This window comes from Chelonus insularis, unplaced genomic scaffold, assembly GCF_013357705.1.
Source record: "Chelonus insularis isolate UGA/USDA-ARS -01 unplaced genomic scaffold, ASM1335770v1 contig_398_pilon, whole genome shotgun sequence".
In the NCBI taxonomy this organism is placed as follows: domain Eukaryota; kingdom Metazoa; phylum Arthropoda; class Insecta; order Hymenoptera; family Braconidae; genus Chelonus; species Chelonus insularis.
Window position 1 is genome coordinate 107,815 of NW_023276553.1, and position 19,290 is coordinate 127,104.

General features: G+C 32.0%; 1 protein-coding gene and 3 long non-coding RNA genes across 5 annotated transcripts in view; 2 read left to right on the plus strand and 2 right to left on the minus strand.

Annotated features, from left to right (window-relative positions):
- Positions 1-5,303, plus strand: part of LOC118067951 (uncharacterized) — a 29,654-nt gene extending 24,351 nt beyond the window's left edge. Inside the window, exon 2 of the mRNA XM_035084984.1 lies at positions 2,328-5,303. Within this exon, the coding sequence (XP_034940875.1) occupies positions 2,328-4,139 (1,812 nt within the window). The 3' untranslated portion in view covers positions 4,140-5,303. The remainder of the gene's footprint in view (positions 1-2,327) is intronic.
- Positions 5,304-6,482: 1,179 nt separating this feature from the next.
- LOC118067952 (uncharacterized) lies at positions 6,483-8,825 on the minus strand. Of its 2 annotated transcripts, none has more exons than XR_004690451.1 (4): positions 8,711-8,825; positions 8,040-8,122; positions 7,767-7,948; positions 6,483-6,777 (listed from the first exon to the last, which is right to left on the minus strand). It is a non-coding gene; the product is annotated as an uncharacterized lncRNA (long non-coding RNA). The 2 variants fall into 2 exon arrangements; XR_004690450.1 differs by having other exon boundaries at positions 8,543-8,781.
- A 1,065-nt stretch (positions 8,826-9,890) lies between these two features.
- Positions 9,891-11,897, plus strand: LOC118067931 (uncharacterized). Its single transcript, XR_004690444.1, has 4 exons — positions 9,891-10,276; positions 10,379-10,706; positions 11,220-11,521; positions 11,639-11,897. It is a non-coding gene; the product is annotated as an uncharacterized lncRNA (long non-coding RNA).
- Positions 11,898-15,156: 3,259 nt separating this feature from the next.
- LOC118067948 (uncharacterized) lies at positions 15,157-15,871 on the minus strand. Its single transcript, XR_004690448.1, has 2 exons — positions 15,481-15,871; positions 15,157-15,381 (listed from the first exon to the last, which is right to left on the minus strand). It is a non-coding gene; the product is annotated as an uncharacterized lncRNA (long non-coding RNA).
- Between the last annotated feature and the right edge of the window lie 3,419 nt (positions 15,872-19,290).

A 19,290-nucleotide genomic window follows, 5' to 3' on the forward strand; every position in this document is an offset into this window, starting at 1 on the left:
TTGAACGAGTAACATGAATGCGACCCTACATCCAGTACTTACATACGTTTATTTTAAGCATACATGATACGTATATACCTGGTGAAGTGTTCACAAAGCTTTACATACGTTACCAATCAATCGTGACCTTGATCAGTTTCTTCCCCAGATTCCTCAGAACCCTCAATGTGGGCTTGGACTCTGCTTCAATTTATATTCACTTATTTTCAAGTCTGAAGATCAATGGTAACATATATCGACTGGCCTCTAAGTTATCGAGAAAACTCTCACGTGGGTTTAACAGGATATATCTCGTCTAGAGCCAGTGAATCAAGTTGACTGATCTCGGTTTCAAGGCAACAAACAATGACAGATTCATTCGAAATTCGGTTCTATGCTAATTAATGAGTCAGAATGATATTAAATAGTGATTAGGTTGATTGTAGAACCTACTAATTCATTGACATAAGTTCATACAGAATAGATTGAAACAGAGAACGTGACCCCATGGACTTATAAGACAGTAACACCGTGTTCTCCTTTCAACAGGAAACCATTCTAGTTCTACTGGTCACTACTGCGAGAGACATGAAGGCGTTTAAATGGGACGCCTACATTAAAGTCACAGCTTCAGCTTTTTGTCCTTTTATTACCTGTGCTCTCGTAGGTTGCAATATACGAATAAATACATTACTTGCACTTGGAAAGTGTCACGATTCATGTTCCGTAATTGTTCGCAAATACGATGCTATGTGAAGTGATACCAAGTTTATAATGGTATTCTGATGTTGAGTATCTTCAAAGATAGCCGACGTTGGATATATTAGGCTTTTATTTTTTCTTTACACAGCATAGATCGTACACTTGGCGAGTTTTTAACAAAAAGCTAGTATTGATGCTGGCTCTTTGGATTTTTTTATCAAGCCTCAGACAATCCAAATGCGTTAAATAGACAAAGAGAAGAGATGGTGGATCAAGGTTGTGAGATCTTGAGTTGCATGCGGGTCGAGCGAAGAGATCGGATGTCCCTGAGGTGGTGGTACGACTCTGCTGTGCAAATGTCAGACTCCGTTGTGGCTATAATGCACGAAAAGTATTTAAAAGTGAGAGAATAATATGTGTTTAGCTTCGCTAGGTTAGATACGTATCATTGGTCATTCTCCAACCCTCTGTCGTTGACTGTCCAACATATTTATGCACTTGATTTATCCTTCCCTTTAAAAGTCACCATGTCTTGTTACGAATAAATGGTTTTCATGGGTGATTAATGGATTTCAGTCTTCTATAATTATTTAGTAAATAACGTTGGCTCTGAATGATAGAGTTTTCAAGTCAAACAATTGCTCATGTTTATTTATTGCACTTCTAATAGTGTTTTTATTTTATAGTTATTTTATTTCAAAATGTTTACTTTCTTTTTTTTTTTATTATCTAATATTTTAAAATTTCTGCTTCCAGTGGACAGAAATTAACCTATGTTTAATTTTCCCCTCTTATTATTAAAATTTGTCTATTATTTTTGCTATGTTACATGACTGTTTATCTGCATAGTCTTCTTTTATGCAGGTAATATTAATTCCTGTCACCCCTAAATACTATACAACTTTTTATTGCTCTGCAATCTACTGCCTTAAAGCTTGTGTGATCCTAGACATGGTTACGACTGTGAATAAAATAAAATGTTTGGAATGATGATGATTCTTCTTATGTGGCATAATAGGATTGAAACATTTATTTTATTGAGATTCCTATTATGATTAGAAATTGGTAAAAATTTATAGGCTATGTGTGTAGTAAAAAATTTAACTACTTTGTCATTTGTATTTTATGTGCTATAAAAATACTTTTATTTTGATCCTACTAGTTTTGATAATACCTTCTGATGATTGTTCCAGGTGAATGATTCTCTTTTGCAAAAAATACAAAAGTATTTAGCTTCTTTGACAACTTCATTTCGATGCAAAGATGAACCTTTTTCTCCATCCATTACAATATATTTAGATATTCTTCTATCAGTGTCACATATTTTTACTCGTTCACAAATGATTTACGGGGTATGCATTAAAGTTGACTCGTGGCAAGAGCTCGTGAACAAGCTGCGAGTAAAGGAATCATTTTTTAAAATTTATAACAAGCCACAGAGTCATGTCAAGCACTTTTTTTTACATTCAAGGCCTTTGTTCAACATCTTGCTTTACCAATTACATACATTTAAAAATCTGAAATTTTATCGGCCTTATTCACTGCAATAGCAATGAAATTCTAGTTACCTCACATTTTCTCATGTTCTTTCATAATTATGTCATCAATAAAATAATCATTACTAACAATATTTTTTTTTTGTTTAGGTACTGCTCAATGCAGCACTTGTATGGGAAGAAACGAGCGCAGCTCCAGCCAAAAGGAACGACATCTTGGCTGGTACTGAATTTTTATCAGTCTTCATCAACGGAGCAATGGCTCCAACTCCTAGAAGAAGAGGATTCAGACGTGGCCACGCGCCATCAGACAATGCAGTAGCTGAATCTCGTCAAAACGAGGCATCTATTTACCGGATATCTCGGGCCCCTTCGAGTCCAAGGCCAACAACATCGCGTCCGAGTCACCGAGAAATCGGAGCGAGACTTTATCCAATTAGTCATAAATCCTCAGAGCATCGACATAATTTTACTCCTGACGATGTAGGAACGGAAGATATTGTTCGAGTGAAACCTTTGACTCCTCAGACTCATCATTATCATCAACATAATCATCACCATCAACATCACCAGCAGCAAATAAGAAGTAATGGGACCAAACCTACTAGTAAAAGTGTGAATAGAAAAGTCATTGGAGTGAGCGTAACCTCGACGGTCGAGGCAACACCATACAAGGTCAGGGTTGAACATTATGACAACGATCAGCTAAGTGTGGTAACGAGACCACCTGTTGGATCTTCACCCTTTTACACTTTAACATCAGTTGGAAATACCAAACCTTCATCAGGAGCAGTTACAACTTCAAGTACAATTTCTACAAGTACTTCGACAACAACTACTACAGTCACAACAACTAACAGGCCTGCTACAAGTAAATTAACATCTTCAACACCTCATTCAGCTAAACTGGTTACTGAGGAGTTAAGTAACATTGTTTCTGAATCTAATAGAAGTGAATTCTCGGTTGATGAAGAATTACCAAGAACTAGTTGGCATGCTAGATCATCAGTGACACCTGAACCAACTATTTCTCATCCAATACCTTTTTCTACATCGTCAAATTTATTTGTCAAGCTCAAGGAAGCGCCTAAAGATTCTGTAGGGCTGGCAACGGGATCAGAACCAGTAGAACAAAGCTATGAGCTGCCAGAAGAAAATTCTGAAACTTCTGAAAATCATAATCATGATCAAGAAGATGATGTTCATCTTCATCAAGGTCGTAAGGCAGGTAGACATTATGATGCATCTTTATTCAATCAACCACCTAAAGTGTATCCTCAACCCTCAAAAATATATGGAAAACCAGCTCAAATATACAGTGAACCTGCTCAGAATTATGGTGAGCCATCAAAAGTATATGGAGAGCCGGAAAAAATTTATAGTGAACCGGCTAAAATTTATTCAAAACCAGCTACAGTGTACAGTGAACCTTCAAAAGTCTATGGTGAACCTTCCAAAGTTTATAGTGAACCAGCAAAAGTCTATGGCGAGCCGGAAAAAATCTATGGTGAGCCATCTAAAATTTACTCCGAACCAGCAAGAGTTTATAGCGAGCCAGCGAAAATGTATTCTGAACCGGCAAAAGTGTATGGTGAGCCTAGTAAAATTTATGGACTGGATGGGCAACCAGTAAATCATGAGCCTGAAGAAGAGAACTATGAAGTAGATGAAGCTGTGAGTGTTGGAAGCAATGGAAACGTTCATGGTCCTCAAATAGTAACTGAAGCGCCAAATGTTCCAGCAGTTGATGTCGTAGATGGTCACAAGGTTGGTTATGTTGAAGAAGGAAGAAATTACAGAAAGTACAGAGTCGAAGAAAGAACACCTGATGGATTTATCGTTGGCGAATATGGTGTTGTAAGTCATGATGATGGAACTTTGCGTGGAGTAAGGTATACTGCTGATGGGACCATCAATCCTCGACTCATTTACGATGCTTTAATGAAGTTTCTTGCTCTTTGAAAGCACTTTCTAGCTTGGAATTTACTGCCTCTAAAATAGCGGCAAAATGAACGACTGATTATTATTTTCTTCGCTCTTGCCAACTCAACTGCCTCAACTCGTAATTTTAACTAGATTCTAAGGATTTCCCTTTCACCCTTGTAGACACGACCTTTTTCTTTAAGCAACATAGCAAGAATTTTTTTTTTTTTAGATAAATCGTTAATAATTCCCATAAATAAAAAGGCATCAATAACGGTCAATTTCCCGAGGTCTCATATTACTGAAACACGAGATGAAGTTTTCTTGTTAATGCCAGACTTTAGTCTGCGATAGTGAGAAATGATGTTCAATCTACCCTTTCGCACGGTAGAGTCATATCGTGACTAGTTCTCACTCGAAATACTCGATATGGATTTTATTATAACGGAATAAATAGCACAAGTGTATGAAGTTTCATATCTGAACCTAAAAAAATGATTCAAAGTATTTTTGGTTCACTGAGTTCAAGTCTTAAGCTAAAAAAAGAAATTATCACATTCAATTCTTCTATGTTAACTTAATATCCAGGTGAACAAGTTCAATTTTTTTATCTAAGTTATTTTTTTCAATTAATTCTAAAGGACTATAATTTAATCTAAATTGACTTTTTGAGTCTGAGAAAAAAAAAATAATCAAAAGTGCCTTGTGTTACTTTTTATAAAATTTTATAAATAAAATTGTCATAAACACCTGCTGGTGTTTGATGAATGTTAATTTTATTCCAACTAATTATTGGTTTCATTGAATCAACTCTAAGTTTATCAGTTCTAAAATGATGAGTTGTTTTAATTGAATGAAATAATCAAATAAATTTTATAATTTATGGGATGATAAATAAAAATGTGTTAATTTATGTATTAAATTGAATGATAAACAAGCATAAGTCATAGCAATATTTTAGTCTTTAAGGTAGTAGAAATGCTTCTGTGACGAAAAAGCGTTAACATGCCATGTATAAATGATCAAATAGCTGACTTGTCGCGGCAGCGTTTCTGCAAATGCACTTGAGTGAATCGAGTGAATATTATGATTTCATTGTCAATTATTTACTCTACAATATAATAGTTTAAGTAAATTTAGTATAAAATAAGATTAAATCATCTCAACATCTGAAATATTTTCAGATTCTTTCGGTCAGCGCCAAATGCTTCTTATTTTTTCAATGTTTAAAGATTTAGTTAAGTATTGATTATTATTTTTAGTTCATGTAATCCAATAATTAATAATTATTATGCATATCTTGATTATTATTATTATTAATGATAATTATTATATTATATAAGTAACATTTTTAATTAAATCAATCATTACTGTAATGTAGTAGAATATAATTCATTCATTATTTAGTGAATTATTTGTCCATTACCTCAATTAAATTAAATTAATTATTGATTTGTTGTTAAATTAACCATTGATTTTAGTAAATTTTTTATAGTTTAAGTGAAATCATTGTGCATTAGAAAATTAATTTTCTCAACTTTGGTATTTCATTAGAAATTTTATGGTGCTGATAAAATGGTTCCAAGTATTATTGTTATTTAATTTATGATTGAAATTTAAACAAATCATTTTGTATTGTAAAATTGGTATGAAATGACGTTGTTATTAACGATATGTTGAGATCGTAAGTGCTATTGAAAAATGTGATGATAACTTTGAAAAAATATGTAGCTATTGGCGACTGATGCTCGATTGTACTTGTATAAATAATCTAAATAAAACAGTCGAGAGTGCTCAAGCATCATACTGTTGCTAATCTTGATGATATGTCATAAATTAATTTTAGTAATTTTATTCAGTAACGTAAGATAGAAAAATGTCAAGATAAATTAGTCAATTTTTATAGAAAAAAATGAATTGGTTATTATTTTTTTTAAATTATACTACTGACAATTTATCAATGAATTTCTAAAATTAGATAGTCTATTGATGTAATAGGATGATTTAAATCCTTTAAATTAAATCATTTGTGTATCAACATAATAACATTTTTAATTGATTTTTGTCGGTAGTATTTTGTTACTTTTGTGTCAAAGATAATTGAAAGTTATCATTGATAAATAATTTATAAAATGAAAAAAGATAATATTCGAATGATAAAGTATAAAAAATGTATGTGAATTAAATTTTTTCATCTTACAAAATGCATGTAATATTCATGAATACATATGCTATGTATATTGATAATAGTAGGGCACTTTTTCATTACAGAACAATTTTGTAATAAATCTTTTGTAATTTATAAACAATTTAAGAGTTTTTTTCTTGATCCATTCACTCAAACTTTTTAAATGAAAAATAGAAAAATATAGGAAGGATTTATTAACAACACTAAAGCAACATGCATCATATTCCAAGTCACTTGAGTCCATCAAGAAGATAAATGAAACACGAATAGGGTGATCATCGTCTCTAATATAATGGAAGTAATTTGCTGTGATCGATGAATTTAAACAGAAGACAAGGGACCTTTTATTGCAGTAAATTTGCATAAACATATCAGTCGTTAATTCTCGCTAGTTGTGGTCCTTGATCAGTCGGTATGTGGCCTGAAGCATGGGCGTGCACTTCAAGACTTCACTGTTGACTTAGTCTCCAGCTTATGTGATTATGTCTCCTTGAACAAGAATATCTGCTTTGAAAGAGGTGCATCTGGCTAAGAATATACCTTATTCTTTATAATTGTCAATAAAAGTTGCACATGCTCCTATGAAATTGAATGTTTCAATTTTATTTTTTTCTCGATTAATAATTTTTGCTTGATTCAAATCTGCTTGAAATCCATTTCAAATCAAATCTATATCTTGAATATCAACATATTCGTTACAGAGATTAATATATCATTTATTTTTCTGCAGTCTTTTCTCAATAGAAATTATTAACTTCTGAAGTAAGAGGCCTACACTTTTACAACGGATAATGGTCAGCAGCTTATGTGATTATATCTTCTCAGGAAGGCGTCTCTCCTCCAAGGAGGTGTATCGTTTAAAGATTATACCTTATTCTCAACCATTTTCAATAAAATTAAACTGAATAGGCACTTTAAAGTCAGCAAAAGTCATCAATATTAATTTTAAGATTAATATTAGCATTCTAATAATGGTTTAATTTAATTTCTCAAAAGCAATTTAGATGAAACAAGTTGATGAACCAGTTAATAATTCTTCTGATGCTAACAATTCGCAAAAAATAAAATGAAACAAGTTGACTGAAATCTTAAAATGATCTGTCAAAAATTCTAAAAAAAAATTTAAATAAGAAAAGCATTGACTGCAAGAAAAAAAATCACGTAGACCTCAAAGCTGACTGAAATATTTCATTATTTTTATATCAAGCCTTGGTTCTTCTGCACGCATAACTTGTCACAACCATTCAATATTCTAAATGTGAATGCATTCTCATAAAATCGACAAAGTCATAAGAATAAGCCATCAAATGAATTTATTCTTCATGGCGCAAGCAGTTATATCCTTTCCAGCAGTTGGAATATATGGTAATACCCGAGAGCAATGCTCGGTGATAGTTAATAGTACTGCAGCAGGCTCATGTCCCACAGGGTCGATAAAACGTTACTAAATAATTCGTTTAGCTTCACCGAATACTCACCGATCAATTATTCTTCAGCCCCAGGTGTATTTACGAGGGCCAGTTCTAGCTTCATCGACCTCAGCAATTTTACCAGGACCATCTATTTGCTTAACCCATACTCGACTTGGTGTATAATTATTGCCTTCCTCCAAGCCAATATTTTGGAAGTTTGTAATTAATTATCATCTCAACTGAACACTCTGCAATTTTTTATCAACTTTTAACTATGATTAAATTACTTCTAAGGCGTTTTTAATTTTTTTTTACATTTCAAACACATGTTCACTTTACCTGTTCATTTGGAGTATATTTTGTTCTTTCGATTGCGTTTCTTGCTCTCGAATTACCCACTGTTGCACAAGTCTCTCTGGAACCTAATAAAGGGAAGGAGCTTTAGAATACAGAGGAAGAAAAGGAGAATCATATTGTGTGGCTGTTGGAGAATGAACGAGTATTGCTGTTATGTAACTGTGATAAAGAAACTCGTTAACCATGTATCTTGCTTGTTTGGTAAAGTGTGTAAAATTGTAAAACACATAAACAACCCTTGTGCAACATTTTCGTTGACTTGAAAAAATAATTGTATTACAATTGTTTAATTAACCGTGAGTTTCTGGGTTTGTTTATTCTTTTAATTAAAAACAAAAAAAGCCTGATGTCTTTTTTGAAAATTCACATTAACAAATCAAGACCTAACCTATAAAATTATTTATATGATAAATGATAAATATCTTTTAATAATAAATATTTAATAAGAGTTATAATTGACTAAACTAATAATGATTAATACCTACACAAACGAAATTGCTTCTTCAAAAGACCATACATGATGTAAACAAGTTTTTTCGAGATAGTTTTTGACATGAATAATATTCGCCTTAATAAATTATGCATTGCGGTTACATAAAATATTCTCACTTCCTACTTTACCAAAAAAAAAAAGTATAAAAAATAATGATTACTTCAGAAGTCGAACATGCAGACAAAATTTTCAACATCTCAGCCCGAAGGCTGACAGCCAAAACTGTCACGGGTTGTGATCAATGATGTAGTGGGCGATGCTCGGTTAGAGTGAGATAAAGGATACATTTGTATCCTTAAAATATGTATGGCGCCATGCGAGACAAGGTGAGGATGGAGTGGGAGAACACGAAGCATCCGTTAGGTATGCACAAGTATTTTTGGACTGCGAGGGCACTGAACGTCCTTGGTCCTGCGATTCCGTTTGGTGCTCTTCTTTAGTCATGCTTTTTGCTCTGTATGTGAATTATAATACCTGCTACTCCACCCAAGCCTTATTATCACTCTCGACACAATGTGCTTCATTAAACTAACGAGATAAAGATAAGTTTGTTTTTTTTGTTAAATAAGAGATTAAAAGTATGCCAACCTGAAAATTTTTTCATTATTAATTTCACGCTGATAACAAGCTTGTTATTTTTTGCATCAAATGCAGAAATAAAATTTATAATTATCGATTTATATTTAATAAAAAAAGATGGAATATCATCTTGAAGTTGCAATTATATTTTTATAGATGTAACTGAGTTTTTTAATTTGGCACTAGTTTCCTGGATTGCTTTCGTTGACATCGCACCGCCCATAAAATAAGATGGGCTTTCTCAACTTCTCACACCTGCAATTTAACTTCGCTTCCCAGGCAACGTCTTACAACAAAAATAATAACGATAAACATAATAATACCTGCAGACATAGAATTCATCGAGATATAACCTATAATTTTTCTCAAGGTTTCCAATATTGCGTGCTGTTCATTTGTAAAAATATTTAACTCCAAAAATTTTTTTTTAATTCATTAAAATATGCTCCATGTCTTATTCTTTTCTTCTAGAATTGTTTATTTAAATTGACTAATGCACACGGATGCAGTCTTGTTTATTTCAAACTTCAAATTAAAGCAGTGTCACAAATGTGAACTAATAATGGCATGTTATCGACTATTGATAAAAAAGAACATCATAAAGAATTTCATTGTTGCCAACCGTAGATGTTACCGACTGTGCAAAAGAGTGCAAGATAAACTTCGATTTGTCAACTGTAGTGAGAATTTTAAATTCAATCTCGTGCTGTCAGTACAAGATCCAAAAGCTTATGGAACTTGAGTAAACATTGCCACGTGACTGTACTCGATATTACCCAAGCTTTCAATTCACATACTCCCTTTTGACACTCTCATTGTGCAAATAATTGAAATACTAATCCCTACACTCCGCGGAATGACAGTCGCGATAATCGAATCAGACAATAGAGTACTTAGAAGTGGCTAAAGTAAAAGGGCGCGCAACCCCGGAACAGACAGATCCTAGATGAGTAAAAAGTAAACTTGCTCCACACGCACCACCCCCGGAAGGCCTACACGTGACTTCACATCCATACATGGGACTGAACGATTAACTCTCTCTTTACGAAGATAACTGCTTGTATTTTTTTGCACTCCTTTCAATCAATTGTGTTCAATGCTTTTTAGATAAAAAAATAAAAATACTTTCTATCAACACAAATTTATGGTGAGGATAATTTTAAATTTTACTACTACTTTTTAAATTTAACCTTTTATTTCTTTAAGTAGGGGCATAACACTTTGCAATAACAATTGAAATATTTTACAGGTTATGTATAATCCGTGGGAATGCAATTAAATAGAGACGCCAACATTTTAAAATGTCTTGGTAAATATTTATTTTAAGGATTCAAGAAAATATTCACATCCATGTCCGAACTGAGGACAAACATTAGTCAAGTGCTCACCAACATTCCAATCTAATCTGCGATCAAGTGATATGGTTGATGTTTGGAATCTTTTAGTCGGGTTATAACTGGCTGGGAGTGTGCTTTCAAACACAATGGCAGTACAGTAAATATTGGAGAAAAAAAATTATCCTTGAATATCTTAAGTCTCGAACAGGATAATGAGGATAAATTAGTGGTGTGTTAAAGGTACGAAACATTGAAGAAAAAGTCCACCTGTGTTATATCCGTATACATGCCTGGTATAACCCCTTGAGAAGTATTCCATCATTTACTTCTTATTCTTTGCCTACTTCGCGTTTCTCAAGTACTGTACCTTCTGACATATTTCCAACCCGCGAGAGAACGCCTTCAGAACAAAAAAAAATATTTCCAGAGGCATTCAGCCAATGGAGATCTTCGATAAAATACTCAATCCTAGTCCATTCAAAACATCCATCTTCTATTCATCCCTTCTGTTTTTTCTCTTTCTTCATTCTTTTTTTTTTTTACTATTTTTATATCCAACAACAAAACGATCTAGAAATGTCATCGCTTCTTATTATCTACATCCCTTGTAGTCGCATCGATCTTTTGATTTTACTTTTTAAATAAGTATTTCATAATGAACAAAAAAATACTCAGCTTAAATATTATCCACCAATCTACTGGATTAGTTTTCCGAAATATCGAAATTTATTCAAGGAAATTTATTTTTTACAGGGAAAAAATTGTCAAATGCTGGACAATGGGACGTAAAAAATGATGAAGGATGTTTTATCAATTAATCTCAGAGACATCCTGGTTTTTTATCAAGGATATATTGGTGTGATTGTAACAAATATTCTATCACTTCATCATGTAAAGTACTTTTTTAAGTGATCTGTCATGATAATTGTACTCTCGTCTCTGACATATAAATAACTGAGACCAACAAAATGACAAATTAATCATAAGCTCCTGCTGTTTTTCAGAATATTAATGACACAAGCAAGACAATTAGATTTTTTTTATTTCAATTAAAAGTAAGAAATTTAAATATTTCTAATAATTTTTATTGACATATGTGTGTACTTATAGATTGTATAGAACAAATATTTTTTTCATGGCGAATTGACATTTTTCTTTGATCATTTCAAAAGAGAATTAACGTGGACTAAATGATGCGGGTTAATAGACTTGAGCACAAAAGTATTTTGTTTTACAAGTGCTTAAAAAAGACGACCTCCCTGAATCTGAAGTTTATGCAGAGGGTTTAGAAAGCACGAGTACCACAGCCAATGTGCTAAAATATATTCTTTACAAGTAAAGGCACACTTGAGCACCTGGATAAGACTGAATATCATCAGTAACAGCTATTATTTTCGACCCTCGACATCTCTCTATTTTTTTATCTTTCAATTCTAGGGCAATTATCAATATTTACATTACATTTTTTACTAAATAAAATTTTCTCTAATGACTAAATTTAATAAGAAAATGTAATTCTTCAATAATATATTCTAAAATGAATTTAAAAAATTTTATTTACATTGTTTTAGTGGTAAAAATAAAATTATTTCTTTTGTTCTGCTACTTAAATTCATTCAGTTGTAAAGAGACATGTTCTACTTTTTAGAAATGAAAAAATTCGAATGAAATGTCATGCTGAAAAACATCAAAACTAGATCAAAAGGATCCATTTACAAGAAATAATTTAATATTTTCTCTAATAGATTTTTTTAAATTTTATTTTAAAGCAACTATTAATAGCTTTTAACTGATAAAAACAAGGTAAATATTAAGTATGAGACCATGTCGAACAAATGAGAGTCAATATTGACAGCAAACATCTGTATTACAAGCTTATCGATCAATAGTTTTTTAATTTTTTAGGAATAGGAAAAATATGAATCACGCTTTGAAGATGAAGCCATTGAAAAGAGATCATTATCTCGGACAAATTTAGCATCGTGTGACACAGGTATGAATGTATCCATCTGACATATCTCGGATCGCCCCTCATTGACTAATGATGGCCATCTGACGACACCACTTCGTCGAGTTCCCATGAGATATTCCATAGTCACGTGTACAGACTGCACCAGTGATACACTGAGTAAAAGTAGATGTCATTTTTGTGTCAACTTGGTCTACAATAAATTCACGTGTGTTGAAGAAAGATGGTACATCATGACAAACACGCATGCGGGGGTGTTTTAAGGGGGCGTGGCAAATGAACAACCCTCTTACATCTATGTGTTCACCCTCAGATCATCATATCAACGCCTGTATCTTTTTTATCCCTGTATGTACTTGCATGTATCAACTTATTACGGTTATTATATTCTCTACAAGTCATCGACAACTTAATTTTTATTTATTTAAAATTAGTGGACTTGCTTTTAGAGTTGTAATGAGATTCTTGATCATCACCAAGGCTTGGATCATACTTTATCAGTGATAAAAACAAATTTATGGATGATTTTACCATAGGAACTGCATCAGATTTACTTCACATCACATAAAAATAATTCTGTAAAGAAAAAAAAATTTTTTTATTCATATTTTAAATATTTTTTTTTGTTCTTTTATGCATGATGTGCTAAACAATCATCACTCTTTTGTATTAGGTGCTGAAGATGATGAATACGCTAATGGAATTCGCTGCAGGAGGTTTTCAGGATAAAGGTGGAGTGAAACAAATGTATATGGACTAATGCCAGAAAAAAAAATATAAGTGATTTGTAATTGATGATGTAGGAAGACATTTTAATCATCAGGAATATATATTCAAGTGAACTTTTTTGATGGAAAAAAATTCATGAATAAAATAATTGACTTGTATCACATTAATTTGAGAAATGATAATTAGAATTTTTTTAGAAGATCTTTCAGAATAATTTATTGTTAAATAATTATTTATATTATTCATTAGTGATTTTTATTTAAAGAACCAAAAAAATAAAATAATAGTTTTATTGGATTCAACTATTTAATAACTAATTTATGGTGCGAGTAAAAATACTGTTTTTTTTTTCAAAAAGTTGAGACTGGGACTTTTTTGACGTCAGGAAGCATAAAGAAATGAATCACATCTATGAATACTTCGTTAACTTTATTCTTTCAGAACTGGACTAATAATATCCATTTACAACAGCTATAAGTTTTTAAGTAGTTTCTAGTTGTAAACTGCAGAAAGTGGAATTTCCAAGAATTAGCTAGAGTTTTCTCAGAGACCAAGAATCAGAAAATAATCTCTTTTATTTGTCAATTTTACAATGTTTTTTGTATTTTTTCGGCGCCGGTGTTTACGACTTTTGACGCGGTTCAAAATAGGTAAAATATACCTGGTGCATTGATAATATTCTCTCATCTACTTAAGAACCATTATCTTGCGGCAGTTCTGCTGGTTATCTTGATCTTGAGGCTTACACTTATTTTAAACTCCTGAGTCAGACAAGTGCAGTTAAAAATTCATTTTAGAAAATGCAAACAAATTGTTTTAAACTTGAAACTGCACATTTTTCAATTGGTTAAAAAATGCTTTATATTAAACATTGACAGTGTTGATCCTAGATAAGTAGCTTGTTAATATTGCAATAAATTATAGCAGGCAATAAATTTTCTTTTAACTAGAGACTTTTTAAAAGTTAAGCCGTGAACTATTTTTAAAATAAATAGCTGCAATCAACATTTTTCATGCATTAAATAGATCACTTTTTCACTGTGAATTTTTTTATGCTTTCAGGTTTAGTGCAAATATATTTAGACATTCCAAGAGTTCAATCATTTCTAAATAGAAAACTAAAGAATTTTTGCAATCAATTTTTTTCTTTTTAATTTTATATTTTCTTATACTTACATTTATTATTGTATTCGGTTGATAACATTTTTTCCTAAATGATTGAAGACTGGAAGTTGGGAGCAACTTATCAAGTAGCTGGATCCGATTTACTACACTTGAAGAAAGTGGTCATAATATTTATAACTGAATTTTTTATTTAGTAGTTAAATGCAGTTAAATGGTAAGTGACAGTCAATTCCAAATAAATTATTTAGAAGTCAAAGGCTGACAGAATTTAGAAGCCAGAAGTAACGCTACCAGAATCACCGCGTGCTTAAAAAATTTATGGTTTAGGGAAAACCTAGAGCCAGACAGCGATGAGTTGTAGGTCAAATTTACTAATGGCTAGGTTGGAATGATATATTTTATTTAAATTTTCTCAATCTTTTACCCACCTAAGCTACGTGTAACAAAACACTTTTTCTATGTAGTCTAAAACTGAAATATTCAAATTTGAAAGGCTAGAGAGGATCTTGTTTATTGCATCCACTAAGGTAGTTTTCTAACACCAAAATAATTTTTCTCCTTGACCAATGTTACAATAGAAAATAAAGCTTATTTCAATGAACTTTATTAGCCTCTGACGTTATGGAATCCTCTCAACATTTTTTTTTGCTTTGAGAGAAGATGATTATCCTATATGTAAACATTGAAAATGATGGAAACTTGGCTCGACTTGACTGAAAAAGTATTTTTGTCTGTTTCCTTCTTACTTATAACGATAAATATTATTTGTCAAAGGAAGTAATATTGCTGTACTAAATTGTTCAAATAGATCTAAAATTGAAATATTTACTATTGTAGACTTTGTTTACAAAAACAATAAAACTGATATAGGAGTTTTTAGCCTTTTATTCCTCAAAATTTTTTGATGACTGATTACTTACAGACACATGGAAGTAATTTCTCTAACCTTCATACCGTCATCAATGAGGTAGAAACATTTTTTCTTCTTGATTCTAACTAAAAAATTCTCTGTCTTCAGCAATCCATCAACATTATTTCTGATTCTTTAACCTTATTTATATTTATTAGGCCTGTTATGAATTGTGGCAACTCCTGTATGGGAAGCAAATGATGTGTTATTATTTTTTTTATTGTCATTCCATAAACGCTTTTAACTTTATGGCATGCTATAAATTATCAAGAGTAGCTAACCTGTTCATTGCTATTTTTGAAGCACAAACTCCAATTGTTGTTTTTATTTTTAAGGTTAGTTTTACCAGGCTATGAAAATCTTTAGCAACTTACTTCTGTCTATGCAAAAGTTTTGTTATTTATATTAATTGAATTGAATTAAATTAAATCAATTAAATTGAATTGAATTAAATTAAATCAATTAAACCATAGTTTATTGAATAAATATCTTGATTTTGATTCCAAAGGGGGGCATGATCTTCTTACTTAACCCCAAAATTAACCTTATGACTAAAATTCCATTAATCGTATTTACTCTTTACTCAGCCATTTTTGTCTCTGTTCTCACCCTCAAGATAAAAGTTGAGTTGAGAGGAAAAAAACTAGACAAATTTTTCAACTCTCTGCTAAGTCGTGTAGGAGGCGAAGGACAAGAGAGAAAAGAGAGTGGTACCTGCCCTTAAATCTGGTATGCTTCCGGAAGCTCTTTGTTGTAAAAGGTATTGAATAACGTGCGTTTCAAACTAAAGAAGCACTTCGTCAAAAGGCGAATCGTCCGGTGAAGACGCAAGTGAAAGAAGAGGGGGTGAGAGTTATGTTAAACAGAGAAAGAACGTACTTATATTGGAGTTTAGTAATTCGAGATGTGGAGGAGGCAAAAATGGGAACACTGCGGGCTTTCGCTGAACACTGGGACGAGTGGGTGAGGCAGAGGATACGGTACAAAAGATCGACTGACAGCACTGTCAGCAATGACGGTGAGCTCGAGTTACGTCACTGGCTGTTGTACTTTTACAGGGAGCCAACCATTCACGAATCACGGTGGCTGGTGCGGGTGAGAGCAATCTCTGAGATGGAGAAGCCGAGGGAAGCCAACATCGTATAGTCTTTGGCTATGGATGATGTCATGACTTGTCGCCATTTTACTACGCTCTAACTTTTAACATTATTTATTCATTTTTTTTAATCGGTCTTTGATTGAGGGATGAACTTTCTTTGTTACTCTAGAGTTCTGAGAACACTTGGGGTAGTTTGAAAATTTTTAATACATTCCCAGTAAGAATAAACAGCTAAGTATTTATTCTCCATTTAAACTTTTATTATTAAGATAAATTTTAATAAAAAAATATGGAGGATCATGACTTAGTATCATTTGAAATTACTAGAATTTTTTTGAAGTAATAGATGATACAAAGTTCTGAGCATCAAATTATTTTTTATTAAATTTTATCTAAATATTTTAAAATAAAATTATTTTTAACTATTGTCTGATCAAATACGGCTTTATCTACTGGCAAAAAATATGACTTTAGTAGAAAAATATTTTTTATTTTCTTAAAAAAATATAAACGAATATTTTCTGAAGAAATTCGAACTAAAGCCCGTTTGCTCTTGAGATCAAGTTTTTTATTGATCAAATCAATCACAAAAAAAAATTTATAGTTGTAAGAATTATCTTGTAAGTATTGTTATTGTTATAATAGCTATCTACATCGCGACATCACACGTTCATAACCTCATCTTTGATCATGAAATTAGAATATTATTTATTTGATTAAAATACAATTAATTATTAAGATAACTATTTTAGAAATCATCAATCAATTATCTAGATGATATCTACAGCTATTTAATGAAATAAATAATCTAAGGGACAAGGTATTGCTCCAACAACGATAAATTTTTTTCAGTCAAGTTTTGTTGTCGAAAGGGTAGTCCTCACTAGTGAGCATATTTTTCAAATCCTACCTTCACTAAATTATAATAACCCAGGCATAGAGTTGATCAATTGACGTAAAAAAATAGTATATTGAGTTGAGTATTTGATTGAAAAAATATCTTCATTGAATACAAATTTTTTTTGTGATGATGAGAGTAGAGACTAGTGGAAGAAATTCCCATGATAGGCAGCTCTTTTTTTCAATATATACTCAGTCTTGATACTCAGGATTGAAGATAGGTGAATGCGTAACCAGAGGCCGGATGTTACCGCCCAGGATGGATGTCTTGCAAGGTACTCTCTTCTTGGAGAAGAGATTTACTTTAGCGTCCTATAGAAATTCCTTGAGGAACAGCTCTGATTTCTGATCTACGAGCCAGTGCAGCCACTCGTCACTCACATGACGCGTGCACGCCCACTTAGCTAAAAAAAGTTCGTTACTTCGACTGGTTATACTTTTACTTTTAAGGATAAGATTTAAATATGCACACCATTTAACCGACTCTTATATTAATTCGTATATTCTCATTTTCATAACAGTAAACTTCCGGCCGACTAACGGACATTAACCGGTTGCCGTTACAATTTTTGTCAGTCGCAACGCAAGAAAGAAACTCATAAGAAAAGAATCTTGGTTTTTTCAAGGAGGTTAAACTGGATATTTACATTTTATTCTTCAACTGTCACCACTTCTGGAGAAGTGAAAATTCGACTTCAATGCCATCACTTCTGACGTTATTTTCAATCCTAAAAAAATATAAATATGTAAAAGGAACTGTGATTGTATCATACTTGATGCAGAATCAAAAAATCATCTAGCTAAAAGAGGTTAGGATCCTCTTCCGTGAATCAGTTTAAAAATATTTTTATTCCAACATCGAAAACTATTTCAAAGTAATTCACGAATTTCTAAAATTGATTGCATGAAGTGACTAGTTAATGTGACAAATATCATCAACACATGCACTTTAATTCTCGTGTGAAATCACCACGGATGATGTCTAGTTGATCAATTATTTATACTCTACATGATGTTTAATAATACACAGTGCTTAATTCTAACATTTGTAGGGGTGCATGCATAGTCACGTTATCTATCGTGACTTCAAATCATGCTGAAAAAGCATTCACTCGAAGGGTAAATGGTATCAAAACTATCAAGCCAGTGAAGAATACTAACTCTGAAACAAGTGGTTTGAGTCAACTGTAATCATGGCGTGGCACAGCACATCTATTATATTCGTCGAAAACGTTAGTTTGTATTCAATTATATCAATTGTTAGTCATATTTGATTCTACAATGTTACACAAAGTAGCTTTGCTAGTTAAACCAGTCATTGAAGGAAATAATTAATTCAAAATCTGATATCAATTTCAACAAAACTAATTTTTTTATTTTGATTTTCTCAACACCAATAATTGTTTAGTATTTTTATATTACTGAAGGTTAAATCAATAATAATAATAAATTTTTTTTTTTACAGATTCTAAATAATTAGAGAATGAACTAATAAAAAGCTCTACTACTGCTGGCAATAAAAATTAATTTCTGTGTGTCATTTTGTTGATGATAAATCAATTGAAAAAAAATGAATTGTGCAGCTAGCAGACTTCCCATGTTAAATTACGTTTAAACGAGGAATGAATGGAGTTCTCATGAGTTTATAAATTTCACATATGGTGGAATCAGGCTACTACTTCTGTAATTCACTTTTTCCCCTTTTAACGAGATCGTAATACCTACACGAAGCAAACCCTTATACCTGTGCACACAGAAATATTAAAAATACAATAATATACTCGCTAATGTAGTGGAGCGAGAATCCTGATGATGAGTGTGATCTGTATCCTGGCCATATGCTCCAAAATTCCCACAGCACCCCCGCATTGTAAAATATATCGATTACTTTTTTTTTAATACAGCAACAGGTTGGTGTATCACATCAGAATGGACAAAGTAATTTTCTTGGTTCTCATGCTCTGAATTTTTGCTCTAAAGTTAATCTAGATCAATTGCATCAATTTATTGATTCATCTGAAGAACAATCTTTGTTTAAAAAATTTTATTATCCACTGAAGATGTTTTAGAATTTAATTTTACGAAGTGCTTA